Genomic DNA, 15,262 nt, shown 5'->3' on the forward strand with positions numbered 1-15,262 from the left:
GATTACTGGGGTTACCTGTTACTTTAGATGCTTGAATGACGTATATTTTGTAAAGTTGGCTCGTGGTACGTGGTGACGTAGATACTTGCTCGACGAACAAGCTCCTACACATACCTTGTAGAATCCTGTTAGTGAGGTAAACTTGCGACGTTGCTACGTGATTCACCATCATCTTCATCCATAGCTTGAATGTCCCATTGCTGGGTACACGCCTCCTCCCTCTTATAGTAGAGCTACTTTTAAAGAACAAAACCACCAGGCTGCTCCAATGCGGGTTGGTGGGATATTACGTCTAATATCACAAGTTAGTAATAACGGGGACCGACACTTTAATGTTCTGTTCAAGCCACTGGGGCTCAGACCCCAAATTTCCTATCTCCGTGGGTGTGCTAATATATAATAAACTCTGTACTAAAATCTGTGTGGTGTATAACGATGACAGAAATTGTATAATCCACCATGCAGATCCGGTTTAGATCCCACAGGGCACGTGCATACGTAAAGCCAAATGGTTTGACTGGAGCTATATTATATTGGTAATCGTTGATTACTGCGGTTACCTGTCAATGTAAATACGTAAGTAAAAACAAAAAAGTTTGATCTGGCGATATTAAAAAATAGAAGGATTGAATGTTATCTAACCTAACCTTTTTTTTTTTTTTTTTTTTTAACGCTGGGAAATGCGTTTATGCATCCCCTCCGGAAACAGCGCATCCGAAGCTGCGCCCTTTCCGGAGGGGTATGTGGGACTCACCGGCATAAAGCGGCCAGAATACCCACTAAAACCCAGCGATGTTCCTACTCGTCGCCTGGTGACTGGGACATGGGAACACTTGCGCAATCTTCCACATCCCAGCCAGCGGCGTCTGCCGAGGCAGACCCTCCACAGGGAGACCTTCTAAAGGTCTCCAAACTCCGTCAGAGGCGTACCAGGAACATTCGGTGCGCCTCCCGACTCGAGGACGTTTCTCGTCGGGCGACCTATACCTCAAATCAGTCGCCCGAGGCTCCTCGTTAGGGTGGCAGGTGGCGTTCGTGAGCACGTCGCCTGCGACCCGCTCTTCGGCAACGGAGAGGATCCGCGACTGCGTCCTCCTCCCGCCGCCGTTCCGCTGCCTCCTTCTGCGTCATGACCTCCTCACAGAAGGAGGCGACGGCGTTCCAGGACCTCTCGCTGCTCACCATGGCACGGACAACGGTGGGCAGCGAGAGATCGGGACCAACTATTGCCACCAGTGCGGCTCGCTGAATCGACCACTGAACGCACGAGTCCAGTGTGTGCTGTGCCGAGTCCTCGGCGTAACCGCACTCGTGGCACACCTCTGTGGGCTCACGTCTTGCGACCTTGCACAGATACCTCCCGAAGCATCCGTGCCCAGAGAGGATCTGCACAAGGTGGAAAGACAGAGAGCCGTGCTTCCGGCCCGTCCAGAGCTCGAGGACGGGCTGGATCGCCTCGATCGTACGGTGGCCGGCCGTCGGCGCAAGAAGCCGCTCCCGCCAAAGAGCGACGAGATGGGCCTCCGCCGTCGACCGCCACGCACGATCACTCACCGGCGCAGGGTGCTCCCCCCACAGCCGGGCATCCACCCTCCGCCAGTATGCGTTCGAGAGCATTTCGGCGTCCAAATCCCATGGCGGGGTTCCCGCCAATACACAGGCTGCCTCGCACGATATGGTGCGATACCCCCGTATCACTCTCACTGCCATGACCCTCTGCGGTTTTCGCAACAGGGCCCGAGTCAGAGCAGTCAGAGTGTCCGACCAAACGGGCGCCCCGTAGAGCGCCATGGACCGCACCACGCCCGTGTATAGGCGGCGACACCGCGAGCTCGGTCCGCCCAAGTTTGGCAGGAGCCGACTCAGGGCTCCAGCGGCTCCCACGAGCTTTGGGAGAAGACGCCGAAAGTGCTCTTCAAACGTCCATCGGCTGTCGAGGACGAGTCCTAGGTACTTCATCGTACGCTCAACACCGATGGAAACTCCACCCACCACCAATTCAGACCGGGCAGGGGGCGCTCTTCGAGGCCCATGAAAGCACAGGGCCTCAGATTTGTGTAAGGCTACCTCCAGACCCAAAGTCCGAATTCTGGCTACGATATGGGCCACGCCGGCTGTGGCCCTACACCGAGCCTCTCGGAAGTTGCTGCCGCGAGCCGTCCTGACGGCGTAGCAGATCACGTCAACGCCCCCCAGAACGGCTCCGCGCAGCACCCAGTCGTACCCGATGTTCCACAGGAGAGGCCCAAGAACCGAACCCTGTGGAACACCGCACGTCATATCCCTCTCTGACCAGCCCCCGCTGGTCGGGTACCCGACTGATCGCTCAGAGAGGTAGGCCGCAACGATCCACCGGAGGTAGAGAGGAACCGCATGGTACCTCAGCGCCTCCCTAATGCAGCCCCAGGGTAGGGTGGTGAAGGCATTGGCAATGTCAAGAGACACTGCCACCAACACCTCGTCCCGGGACACCGCACTGTCCGCTAGGGCCCTCACCCGCGCTATTGCGTCCATTGTGGACCTGCCCCGGCGGAAGCCGAACTGATTTGCGCTGAGGTCAGGCCCCACTGTCTCCAAGTGGTGGACGAGGCGAGCTGCAATGACACGCTCGAAGAGCTTGCTCACCTCGTCCAGCAACACGATCGGTCGGTACGCCGACGGTTCGTGGGCCGGGCGTCCGTCCTTCCGGAGCAGAACCAGTTTCCCTCTTTTCCACTCTCCCGGAAACTGACCCTGCTCGAGATATGCACTAAACAAGGCCCGGACCCACGGCTCGAGCGGCCCTAAGGCTAGAGCCCAGGCACGGCCAGGGATGCCGTCGGGGCCCGGGGCGGTGTTTCTTGCGCGCATGCGCAGCACCGCCGCCCGCAACTCTCCCTCTGTAACTGCGGGCGCGCCCGGGCTCCAGTCTCTCTCTTCAATGGGAGGCGCCATACGAGGTGCCTCCCGTTCGGCTCTGTTTGGAAACAAAGCCACAACCACCGACTCCAAGACAAGAGGCTGGAGACTCTGCGTGAGTGGAGGGGCCCAAGACCGGAGTTTTTTACGGACGGCCTTGTATGGCCTTCCGAATGGGTCACCATCCAATGTCTCCAGCATCTCGTCATCAGCCAGATCTTTGGCAACGCCGATGGCCGTACGCAGCAACCTAACCGCGTCCCTGTAGAGAGAGTAGAGCCGCTCCTCTTCCATCAGGTTGCGTCTTCTCCGCCAGCGGCAACGGGTGTATTGGCGTCTCGCCGCCACGCAAGATCTGCGCAGCAACGTGAGCTCTTCAGACCACCAATACACCGCTCGCTTCGAGGGGACAGAGTGTACTCTCGGCATGGCCCCGTCGCAGATATGTGACATTGCCACGCCGAGACGTGCCACTTCCCCTTCAACTTCTACCAAGTTGCCCTCTCGAGGTGCGGAAAAAAACGCCTCGACGAGGGCAACCTCGACCAAAAAGTCCCGGTCAATGCGCGACAGCGACCAACGAGGACCGTCCTCTCGCAAGGGGGGTTGGACCGCTCGGGAGAACCGAACTTTCGGAGATGTCGAACCTCAAGTATCTGTGGTCCGACAACGTCTCCACGTTCTCCAGCACCTTCCAGCCCCGAACACGGCGCGCCAGGGCAGCATCTGCGAAAGTGACGTCCACAATGGAGCCGCCCTGTTGCCGCACGCATGTGTTTACCGATCCTCGGTTTAAGACCGTGAGGCCAGTCGCCGTCGCCCATTCCTCCAGCTCTCGTCCACGCGGATCCGTCGCTGGACACCCCCATGCCACAGATTTTGCATTAAGGTCCCCAGCGACAAGAACGCGGCCGGAGCGTCTTCTGCTTATCAGGACGCCGACTTCAGCAAGAAACTGCTCGAAGTCAGCGAGACTTTTATTCGGCGAGAAGTACACTCCGACTACCATAACGTCGTCAACGAAAGCCGAGACGTATCCCCGACCTCGCACTACGTTAACGAAGGCTGGAGAGCCCACTATGGACCGGGACGTTATGGCTACCACTCCTTCCGAATCTCCCACCCAATTATCCCCAGAAGGGACGCGATAGGGCTCAGCTACCACGGCTACGTGAATCAACCACTCCGCCATGCTCTGGAAGAGGAGGTCCTGAGCTCTGGCGCTGTGGTTGATATTCGCCTGGAGGAGGTTCAGGTCCATTATTAGTCTTCGGCCATTGGAACCTCCTCAGTCCCCTGCTGCGTTTCCGCTTGCTGAGGTGAGCAAGAAGACTGCTCAGTAGCCTGGCCTGCCTTCCCTCTCTTCTTCTTGCCCGCAGATGGGGATACGCAGGACTTGCTGCCCACGCGATGCTTCGCCGTTCTGCCATCCGCTGCACAGACTATTATTTATATTTGAATGAGAATGAAAAATAGCAATTATTTTGAATAGTTTTCAGAATGAGACAGACGGGTGTGGTAGGTTCGGTAGTATTAAATATGTAAAATCTCCAATTTAAAGTTCCGATGTGGGCTACATAGCACATTTCACCACATAAATATATTTAAGTTTATTGTATTCATATATACAAACACTCAAATTGACAATTTACACACCATATTTATATACACATACATATACACACATTACATTCATACTAACTCACATACAACACTTACAAGCATACTCGGGTGACCAGCGCCGCGAAGTACCGCGGGCGACCGTCCAGTTGCGACCCGCGATCTCTCGCACGCGCAGCGTTTCAATTCATATCGTACCGATTACCCGCTACTTAGCCCGCTCGTAGAAATAAAGTTGTTCGTCCAATTTTGATGACATTTAAGAATCGTGTGTAACGACTGAGAAATAGCTGTGTATAAACTATTGTGTCCTTTAATACTATTAATTAATGAAAGATCTCAGCGCCATCCTGAACATTGTTGGTATTGAAGTGAATACCTAACCAACTAATTTTTGCAAATGGGTGTATGGATTTGTGAGAATGGATGTATGGATGGATGGATGTTTGTTGCGCTTTAACGCTACCAAGTATGAACTGATTAGGCTAAAACTTGGCAGAGACATGCAATTTAGTCTGGAATAGCTCATAGGCTTCTTTTTATCGCAAAATCGCGGTAATCGCAAATTATTTATTCCCGCGGGAACTCATATTCCCCGGGATAAAAAGTAGCCTATATGCTATTTCAGACTACAATCTGTAACAAAGAACATGTCCTTTCCCATAGCGAAGGTGGCATGCATACAAAATTTCAAAGCTATCTGCCCGCGGCTTAGCTCGTCAACAAATTTTAATTTACTCTCGGGATATACTGAAGGAATAGGGATAAAAGGTAGCCTATGTTCTTTCCATGTTAAAGGCTACATGCATGCCAAATTTCGTCCAAATCCGTTCAGCCGTTTGTGTGTGATTGAGTAATAAACATACAAACATCCAGACTTCACATTTATGATATTAGTAAGATTAAAATATCTATTGCTTCAACGCTAAAGGAAAATATCGGGAGGAAACCGGCATGCCTGAGAGTTCTCCATAATGTTCTTAAAGGTGTGTGGAGTCCACCAGTCCGCACTGGATCAGCGTGGTGGCCTACGGCCTTAACCCATTCTCATTGTGGGACGAGAGCCATGCCCTGAAGTGGGCCGGTGATAGGTTGATATGATGGTGAATTAATTTTATTTTATTTTTTCAATGCTTGTAAAAATTAATTAATTCTATGGCTTACATGGACATCGTATAAATAATATAAAATTTATAATTTACTAGCGTACCCAGCCCGCTTCGCCGGGCTAGCTATTGTATTAAATCATTTATTTCTCTCCGTATTCATTATCTTCTCGAGCGGGTGAAGATCATTATCTACACCCATGTACACCCAACAATAGAATATCATCATAGTAAATAAAAGCTATATTTGACAGTTTGACAGTTCAAAAATAAGAGCTCTCCGATCGTCACCAAACTTTACAGGATTACTCGCCAGGTCATTCCAGAGATTCCCTGAAAGTTTCAATGAAATCGGGCCAGCCGTTTCGGAGCCTGTACGGAACATACCCACACACCTTCTCTTTTATATATAAGTTGGAGTATTTCCTTTATCGGGTAGCGACATGATAATCCAATGGTCTTCAGTAATCAATAAAACAACAAATAATAACTCAGAGCGTTTATTACGCAGGAGCGTTCCGACAACTACGGCGACTCGCTCGATTCTGAGCTGAGGATTGTGTGTGTGGATTCGAAATGTTAGTAGCTGTGAACCTTACGGGTTTCAACAGCGTCACCGGTGGGTCGGGGCGAGCGCGTAGCGTCGCCTGATGAAGGGTTTTGAGCCCTAGGGCTCGAGGAAAATCGGGGTGACGTCTGCCTAGGGGCGTCTCCTGCGAGACTCGGACCTCGGCTTAGGCGGACGTCGGAATTTGGTGGACTGATCGGACGGTGATTAGTCCGTACGTCCCCGTGGCCGTGGATTGTGTCCACGTCCGGGTGCCGTAAGAAATCGGGGACCTCGTCTTTGCCGGCGAAGACGCTGTGTCGTGGTAACTATGTCGTCGGTGTGTAGCCCTAAAGCCCTAGCATAGGGAGCGTTGTCCGTCGTTATGTCGTCGTCGGGGTCGTCAAGGACGTGTCTCGGTCGTCTCCTATTAGGATCGACGTTTGGATTGGGCGTGTATGAACACGCCTTCACCACTAACGGGTTGGGATGAGACTCGGTTCTCTTAAAGTAACTTTTAGAGAGCCGTTTAAAATAACTAGCTATCGTAGGGAGGTCTAGGTCCCTATGAAGGTCAGAGTTGCGCACGAACCACGGGCAGTTGGTGGCCATGCGCATGAATTTGTTTTGCAGCTTTTGCAAGCTGCTAAACGATCTGTGCGGGAGATGTGCAAACACGGGACTCGCGTAGGTCATTATAGGGCGAATACAGATTTTATACAAGGTGACCTTGTGTCTGAGGGACATTTTACTTTTGCCGCTAATCATGGGGTAGAGACGACTTAGCACAAACGCGGCCTTTTTACGGACCCTGCGAATGTGCGCTGCGAAGCTCATACGCTTATCGAAGGTGACTCCTAGGTACTTGACTTTATCTTGCCAAGGGACGGGGCGCCCGTAGAGGGTTAACTGTTTGCGATTCCATCGGGGATACCTTCTGAAACCAGAGAAGAGCACCGCTGCGCTCTTCTCCGGGTTCACCTCGATCCTCCAACGCTGGAACCAATCGCCTAGGCGGTCGGCCGCGTTCTGGAGGCGAGACCTAATGGTGTTGGGATTAATGTCGGTGGCGTAGACGGCGGTGTCATCCGCGAATTGAGCGATGTGGACTTTATGAAAGTCCTGTGGGATGTCGCTAGTGAAGAGCGCATAGAGCAAAGGGGAGAGCGAGGAGCCCTGAGGGACTCCCGCTCTTATCGGCCTGGCAGTGGATAGCGTACCGTCTATACGGTAACGGAAAGTGCGGTTCGTGAGATAGTTCCTCAACAGGTGCACTAACCTGTTGGGAACTCCTAAATGGTGGAGAGCTTGTAAAGCAAGCCTTCGTGCCATACTCTGTCGAACGCTTTAACCACGTCGAAGAATATAGCGCCGGTCGGAATGTAGCTCGTTAGGCTGTGGAACCCGTGTAGGACGTGTTCCGTGAATCGGTGCGCCTGATGGACGCAAGAGTGTTTGGCTCTGAAGCCGAATTGCTGGTCGTTGAGGAGCTTTCGCTCCTCTACGACTGCCTTTAATCTATTTAGAATTACCCGCTCAAACACCTTTGCCAGTGAGTTGAGTAGGCTTATGGGGCGATAGCTAGTGGGAAGATTGCGGGGTTTGCCCGGCTTCGGGATACCTATTACGTTTGCTTCTTTCGACGAGTCGGGAAAGTAGCAGTGTGCCAGGAATGTGTTGAAAATAACAACCAGTAGGTTTATTATTTCACCGGGGAGTAATTTGCACGTGCGTTTGTTGACTCATGGTGTGCGACGACAGGTGTTGTTATTGTTGTCGCAATTACACAGCACTGCACGTGTGCTCGTCAATTCATAAACTGCGTCGACATATATAGATTTATTTTATCCATATAAAAATTTCGGAACCGACAGGATTTGAACCTACGACTCTCTGGCAATCGTTAAAATGGGCATATATTATTTTCAACTACCGCCGTGCGGGAACTTTGTGCTTTGTGGTAAAGTACAAGATTATGCCAGAGAGTCACGGGTCCAAATCTATAAATTTTATATCATTTATACGATGTTAATGTTAGCGATATAATACGGGATAGAAACTAACAAAGGTCTAAGTTAATATTGTTACTAACGAGCACGACCGACGGGCTGGCGTGCTTTGACTTTAGACTTTGGTCCGGGAGTCGAACCCGTCACATCATCATCCGTACTTGTTTACCACTAGACAAACGAGGCAGGGTACAAAAAAACTTTAACCGCTTATAGCTCTTTATTACAAAATCAGTAAAATATTTTTCGTTATAACATCACTTTTCGATAATAAACCAACAAAATATAGTTTTTTTATATAACCAATAAAATTCCGAGATTCTTGTGAAGATTATCAGTTGTACACGTTTCTTATGAATAAAAATGATAGTACAAAAATAATCTAAATATCACATACACCGTAAGTTTTGTGTCGTCGAACATGGACCGTTTAATTTATTCGATCTGCAGTAACATTCATTTTTTGGTTTATTACACTACAAGTTAGCCCTCGACTGCAATCTCACCCGGTGTTAAGTGATGTTGCAGTCTAGGATGGTAGCGGGCTAACCGGTTAGGGAGTATGGTAGTCATACCCCTAATCGGTTTCTACGCGACATCGTACTGAAACACTAAATCGCTTAGCGACACGTCTTTGTCGGTAGGGTGGTAACTAGCACGGGCCGACGCGACGTGCCGCTATGCGAGTTAGCGTTCTAGTACGATGTCGCGTTGAAACCGACTAGGAGTATGCATCATCACTTACCACCAGGTGACATGCAGTCAAGGGCTAACATGTAGAGGAATATTTTTTCAGCAGGGTCACTACCAATGCGCCAATCGGCCTAGTTGGTATCCAAACCTTTTTTGTTTCATCGACTGACGTTTAAAATTGTATTCGCGCCATTAAGATTATTGACTACTCGTATATATATATATATATATGTGATTATTAATAATTATATATATATAAAAAACCCCATGCTTAAATGGTTTATTTAACCGGCGTGCTTGTGTTTCAATTATATAAAAAAACACTTTCATTAAACGCTTATCGTTTAAACGTCCATCTCTGGTAAGGTCAGAGTTGTCCACAAGATATACAGCGTTAAATAAAAATACCAAAAACCTCTGTTTGCTGATGTTAACATTAAAACTAACAACTCATGTTCTTTGACCGAGAGATTTCTGGTATTGTTATTTAATGCTGTATACCCCCGCTACGGAATGTCGCTAATATATAATATCTTTAATCTACTGTTCATTGATAATTATTGGTCGAGTTGAGGTGTTTTTTTAATATATAGATAAGTAAAATAAAAGGTATTCGGTCGTTAGGAAACAGAAACAATAAGTCTTCCTTCAATTCTGAAGAAGACAAGGTCCACATATCGTGGTATAAACACGAGAATGAAAAGAAATAAAAACATAATGGATGAATCCAAACGTCGAAATTATTATGCAGTCCCAACATCCCAGTTATATATATATGAGAGTTGAAGAAAATTTTTAAAAACCCGCGTTTATTTCGGTTTTTCACGAGTCCCGTGGGAACCGTGGAAAACCGAAGTAAAAGCCTATGAGTCTCTCCGATCTTTTAATTTCACTAACTCTATGACAAAAATCATGTTGATCGTTTGCTCAGTTAGGGCGTGACGGAAGGACAAACAAACAAACGCATTTATAATATTAGTAACGATAGTAGTATAGAATATAATATAATAACAAAATTGTATTCATCTCCCGACGCCACCGTTGACAAAGTAAGATAAAGAGGACGTTGAAACTACCTCAAAATTATCAGTTTAAGTTTAACTTTTGTAGTAAACAAATAACAATTCAAATGAATATTCTGAATTATTATTTGCCTACTACTAAAAGAAGTTGGAAGCAAAAAAAATACGCAATGTTACCCGTTTGACTGATATATGTTCTAATCTACAGTAAGCTGCTTCACACGAACAAACGCACCCGCGATGTTTGTTGGTGCAATTAAATTCTAGCACTAATATAATTCTATTTATTTGTTTGTTTCACAAAAACAACCGGAGATTCAATAAAATATTACAATATACCAGTAAAAACAGGTATATGATATGGGCCGATACAAATATACGTCAAAAGTGTTTTGTGATACTTCTACTGAGAGCACCTTTCAAATCTCACAACGTGACAAAAATCTGAATAGCTACTGCCATGTTATTACACGTTTATTTTCGAAGCACTTTAAGTTGGCCAATTAGCCAACCTTTGTAGCGACGCATGCGACACTCGCTCTCTATTTTCCCCTTTTCACTTTTAACATAATTTTCTTATATCTAGAAGAGAATCTCAACTCATAGATCATAATATAGAAATTATATAACAATATTCAAAACTTAATTTTACAAAGTACCTATGTTATTATTGCTTTAACTGCGGAAGTTTACGTCAATCTGTTTAGGATAGAGACACACTCGCAACAGCCTACGTAAGGACATGTTTAGTGTTTAGTCAGATCATTAGTGGGGATGACACGTTTGTTGTGAAAAGATACTTTACGTTTGGACGTCAACACAAGTTTGTTGAATGTCGTTACTTTACGTTTGGACGTCAACACAAGTTTGTTGAATGTCGTTACTTTACGTTTGGACGTCAACACAAGTTTGTTGAATGTCGTTACTTTACGTTTGGACGTCAACACAAGTTTGTTGGGTGTCGTTACGTCACGTGGGCGGGGTGTCATCGTATCACGTGTGCAGGTCAACGTGATACTTAGATGGGGTGTCTTTATGTCAAGTTGGTGTGGTGTAATTACGTCACATGGATGTGGACTCATTCGTGGGGTGTCACCGCGTCACGGGGTGTGTTCACCACAACATTTTAACGTTAAGTATAATTAACACGGTGAGCGCAAAATGGGTTCAAACCAGAACACAATATTTTATAAAGCGTTTGATGACGCGTAAAAAAGTCTTTTCATTTATTGCTGTGTTTAGAGCCACTTTTGCCTCGACCGACTCTTAGCACATAAAGCACCAAACATAGGAGTATCCGGGAAGCACCATGTTGTCTCGTGGCGACGAAATGACGTCAAAATTGACTCTTCTCATAATAGACTTGTTAAAATACACTTTTATCACAATTCGAGATTGACGCGAATCAACATGTGTTTGGAAAGTGAAATTTTATTGTAACACCGTTTTTTTGTAGCTTCTGTGAGCACGATGGTTTCAAATGAATACACATTTGCATCGAAGACCCCCACCCTCTGCTTGCGCGCCGCTACTCTCAATGAGTACACAAACATGTTGACTCACCGAACACTCATCACACATTCCACTCGCATAATGTTCATCATTTGTTTGGAATGGCAATTCTATATATCATGTAGGGATAGCTAGCCGTCGCTCGCGACTCTGTTCACGTAGAAATTTTGATCCTACGTGACTCCTGAATTACAGCTATCTGTAAGGAAACAAATCTAATAAGATCAGATCGAGACCTGATAAAGTAGCGTTAAATCACTACGAACCGAGTAGTCGTCGTGACGGTTCTAGGAAGGCCGAGCCCCCCGAGCGGGCGCGGCGGGCTCGCGCGGGGCGAAGGGCGCGCGGGTCGCCAGCACGGCGTCCTTGAGGCGGTCGACGGCGAGCGGGTCGTCGGCGCGCACGTACGTGTTGGCGGCCACGTACGCGCGCAGCTCCGGGCCCAGCGCCGCCGCGCGCACGTCCGCCAGCACCAGCAGCAGCAGGCGGCCGCGCCCGTGCGCCGCGCGCAGCTCGTGCTGCGCCCACACGGAGCGCACGAAGTGCTCCGACAGCACCACGATGGTGCGCCGCGACGCCTCCACCGAGCGCGCGATCTGCGCCGGGATGAAGTCGCCCACCACCCAGTCGCGGTAGTGCAGGCACAGCCGCAGCGGCCGGCGCCCGCCCTCCAGGCGCGGCACCAGCGTGTCCACCACGTAGCGCTCGTCGCCGTGCGAGAACGACACGAAGGCGTCGTACTCGCGCGCGCCCGCGTCCGCGCCGCGCCACAGCCCCGCCTTGCGCAGCAGGACCCGCAGCAGCGTGCGGTGGCGGAAGGCCAGGCCGGTGCCCGCGGCCACGAGCAGGCCGAACGCCGCCGCGGCGCAGCCCGCGAGCGTGGCGTCCCGCGCGGCGCACAGGCCGGCCACGTGCACGCCCGCCACCGCCAGCCGGTCGTCGCACGTCAGGTCGCCGTAGTCGGCCACCAGGCGCCGCTTGCGCTGCAGCAGCTCGAGGTCGGCCGCGCGGTCGCAGCCGCAGCGGAGCGGGTTGCCGGCGAGGCGCAACACGCAGTTCGCCTCGAGCAGGGCCACGGGAACCGCCTCCAGGCGGTTGTCGGTGAGGTCGATCTCCAGCGCGTGCGCCACGCGCGGCGCGCGGGTGAGGTTGAGCGCGGAGAGGTCGACGTGGCGGATGCGCGCCGGCAGCCGCGACAGGTCGGCGGGCGCGCGCAGGCGCAGGTGCGTGTAGGCGGCGCCCGCGGGCAGCGCGGCGGGCAGCGCGCGGCAGTCGAGCAGCACGCGCGCGGCGGCCGGGCTGGCCGTGCACTCGCAGCCCGGCGGGCAGTCGGGCAGCGCGCAGCTCAGCCGCTCGGGCCGCAGCCGCGCGAGGGGGGTGTCGAGCAGCGCGGGGGGGGAGGCGCAGAGCGCGTGCCGGATCTCCAGGGCGGCGGTGAGCGCGCGTCGCCGCAGCAGGTCCACGGCGGGGTAGAGGCGGCAGTCGCAGCTGAAGGGGTTGTGGTCGAGGAAGACGGTGGGGGTGGCCGCGGTGCCGGCGGGGTACACGTAGGGCCGGAAGCGCGTGATGCGGTTGTGGCGCAAGTCCACTTTGATGCTCTGGGAGGTGAACGCCAAGTCCGTGTCCTGCAACGAGTGACACCTGTACTCCTGTCGATCTTACCCCCGACGACGACAGACCGACGAATGTATTGATGCAGGACGGTATAAGCGAAGAGGACACTATTTCTATTCGTGAAAAAGAAAAACAACAGTCAAATTGAAAAGCAATGGAACGGTCCCCGGTCTGATGGTAAAACAGGTAGACGAACCCTGGAACTGCTCAACTGAGCGACGCCCTGTCATGTTCGGGTTCGCCGAACTCGTCTCGTCGTCCCCGGGCGGTACCCGATGCCGCCGACTCGGTTCGCGCAGCGACGGCGCGGTGTACTCACCGTGAGTGCGGTCAGCAGGTTGTGCGCCAGGTCCAAGCGGCGCAGACTCCAGGCCGAGCGCCAGTCGTCGCACATCAGGCGGACACGGTTACCGCTCAGGTCCAATTCGCGCAGGTTCACCAGTTCACGCAGCGGAGAGTGGTACTCGATCTGGTCGGCCGACGTGCTGGGTGCAATGGAGACCGGTTGAGAGGAGTTCCAAGTCGGGGGAAGTAAATTCCCCAAAGATAAAGCTGCACTTAGACTTCCCAACGAGGAACTCCTCAACGGCTAACAGCACAGACACGTCACTTTGTCACGAATTCAGTTGTGAGAGTCCATTCTAAGGACCACCATGACATGGCTGCTGCACACAGAGTGGACTCTTGACTAAAAAGCTCTCCTCGACGGCTAACAGCACAGATACTATCTCGGGTAATCTCACTGCATACATTGCCTATAGCAGTCCGCTGTCTCTCCAGAAGGGAGGGTTTTCCGTAATCACCACTCTGAACAGACGGGTTGGCAATCGCAGTGGATGGTAGTAGTACTGCACGATGCATCTATTCGTGGAATCCTAGAGAAATCGAGGAATTTCTTATAGCACCTTGGCCCTAGGTGCTGCAAGAGTTCGGGTATTATTCAAAGGAACTTGTCCATTGTCCTTGAGAAAGCACCATTTAATTAAGCGAAACTGATGATCAAGACAACCGATGGCCACCAGAATAATAAGTGTCTTACGGATTGCGATTGCTCTTATATGGTTGCTCAGCAAGTTGTGCTCCTCACCACAGAGGAGCTGATGGTGAACCAGATAGCTCCTCAACAATTAAAGTCTGTGCATCGGGAGAAGTAATGGTTTGCAAAACATGATAAGTAGTTGGCATTTGACTGCTATAACTCAGATAAGCACTGACCGACCCACTGAAAAACATCAAGTCAATTTTTTCATTGTTTGCGTTCTGTTTGCTCTATCTTTTTTTTTTAATCAGTGGAATTCGACAAACATTTGGATAGACTTTATTATCATATCAATGACTATCGAAATGTTAAATTGGAACAATTATAGACATTCATTAATTCATTGTATTTTTTAAGTATTTATTTTTTAATTAATCTGTGATTTTTATTTCGGTTTTTCCTTTCTATTTTGTGTTTACTTGTGATAAATTTAAATATGACTTCTCTTATTTTTAGTTAATGGTGAAAATTGTAAAAATGATTAACGACAAATTTTTGCACGCCAATCTTGGCAAGATACTCGTATGTTACACAAGCAAAATAAAATTATTTGATTGATTAGCAGTTTCTACTTCGTGCAATCTACAACGGTGTCGATGATTGTGTATTTTTTCATATGATACCTGTTTTTGTCCAGTTGGTACTCGGCGTACAGTTCCGGCGGAATGAAGGGGTAGATGTTCTCTTCCCTCGAGATAGACATGTTGTTGTTGGCCAGAGAGACGATCTGCGAACCAACATATCCCTTCATAAAATAAATAAATACATAAATACTTATAATATACATATACACACCCACCATATAAATTATTATTACAATACACATAAAATATATTACTGTTTGCAGCAACACAACAACGCCATGTTTTCCCGGTCGTGTTTCAACTGTGCGAGAATACTGATGTAGCTTCCTCGTATAACTTTGTATTCCTATGTAACTTGTACCAGTATTGCAAAACTCACTTCTAATCCCGTGACCGCCCTGAAGGTATCGCTGTGCAGGATCTGGATTCGGTTCCCGGCGAGGTAAAGCTCCCTCAGCGCCGATAGCCCGATGAACACCGTCCTGAGGGAACGGGGCCAAGAGAGTCAAAAAACCCGATTTTCATGTCTTTCAGTTGGGAAATATATACAACTCCCAAACTCACATAGGTTACAAATAAACAGACAAACATTATTAAAGACTACAGCTGAAATGAAAT

The 15,262-nt window shown here is 49.7% G+C and overlaps 1 protein-coding gene across 1 annotated transcript in view; it reads right to left on the reverse strand.

Annotated features, from left to right (window-relative positions):
• Positions 1–8,386: 8,386 nt before the first annotated feature.
• The window catches only part of LOC120635661 (protein toll-like), a 34,364-nt gene continuing 27,488 nt past the window's right edge, over positions 8,387–15,262 (reverse strand). Inside the window, exons 8-12 of the mRNA XM_039906741.1 lie at positions 15,024–15,126; positions 14,684–14,787; positions 13,341–13,506; positions 11,674–13,032; positions 8,387–11,606 (exon numbers count right to left, since the gene is read on the reverse strand). Of these exons, the coding sequence (XP_039762675.1) occupies positions 11,695–13,032; positions 13,341–13,506; positions 14,684–14,787; positions 15,024–15,126 (1,711 nt within the window). The 3' untranslated portion in view covers positions 8,387–11,606; positions 11,674–11,694. The remainder of the gene's footprint in view (positions 11,607–11,673; positions 13,033–13,340; positions 13,507–14,683; positions 14,788–15,023; positions 15,127–15,262) is intronic.

The sequence above is a fragment of the Pararge aegeria genome, chromosome 27 (assembly GCF_905163445.1).
Source record: "Pararge aegeria chromosome 27, ilParAegt1.1, whole genome shotgun sequence".
NCBI classification, from domain to species: domain Eukaryota; kingdom Metazoa; phylum Arthropoda; class Insecta; order Lepidoptera; family Nymphalidae; genus Pararge; species Pararge aegeria.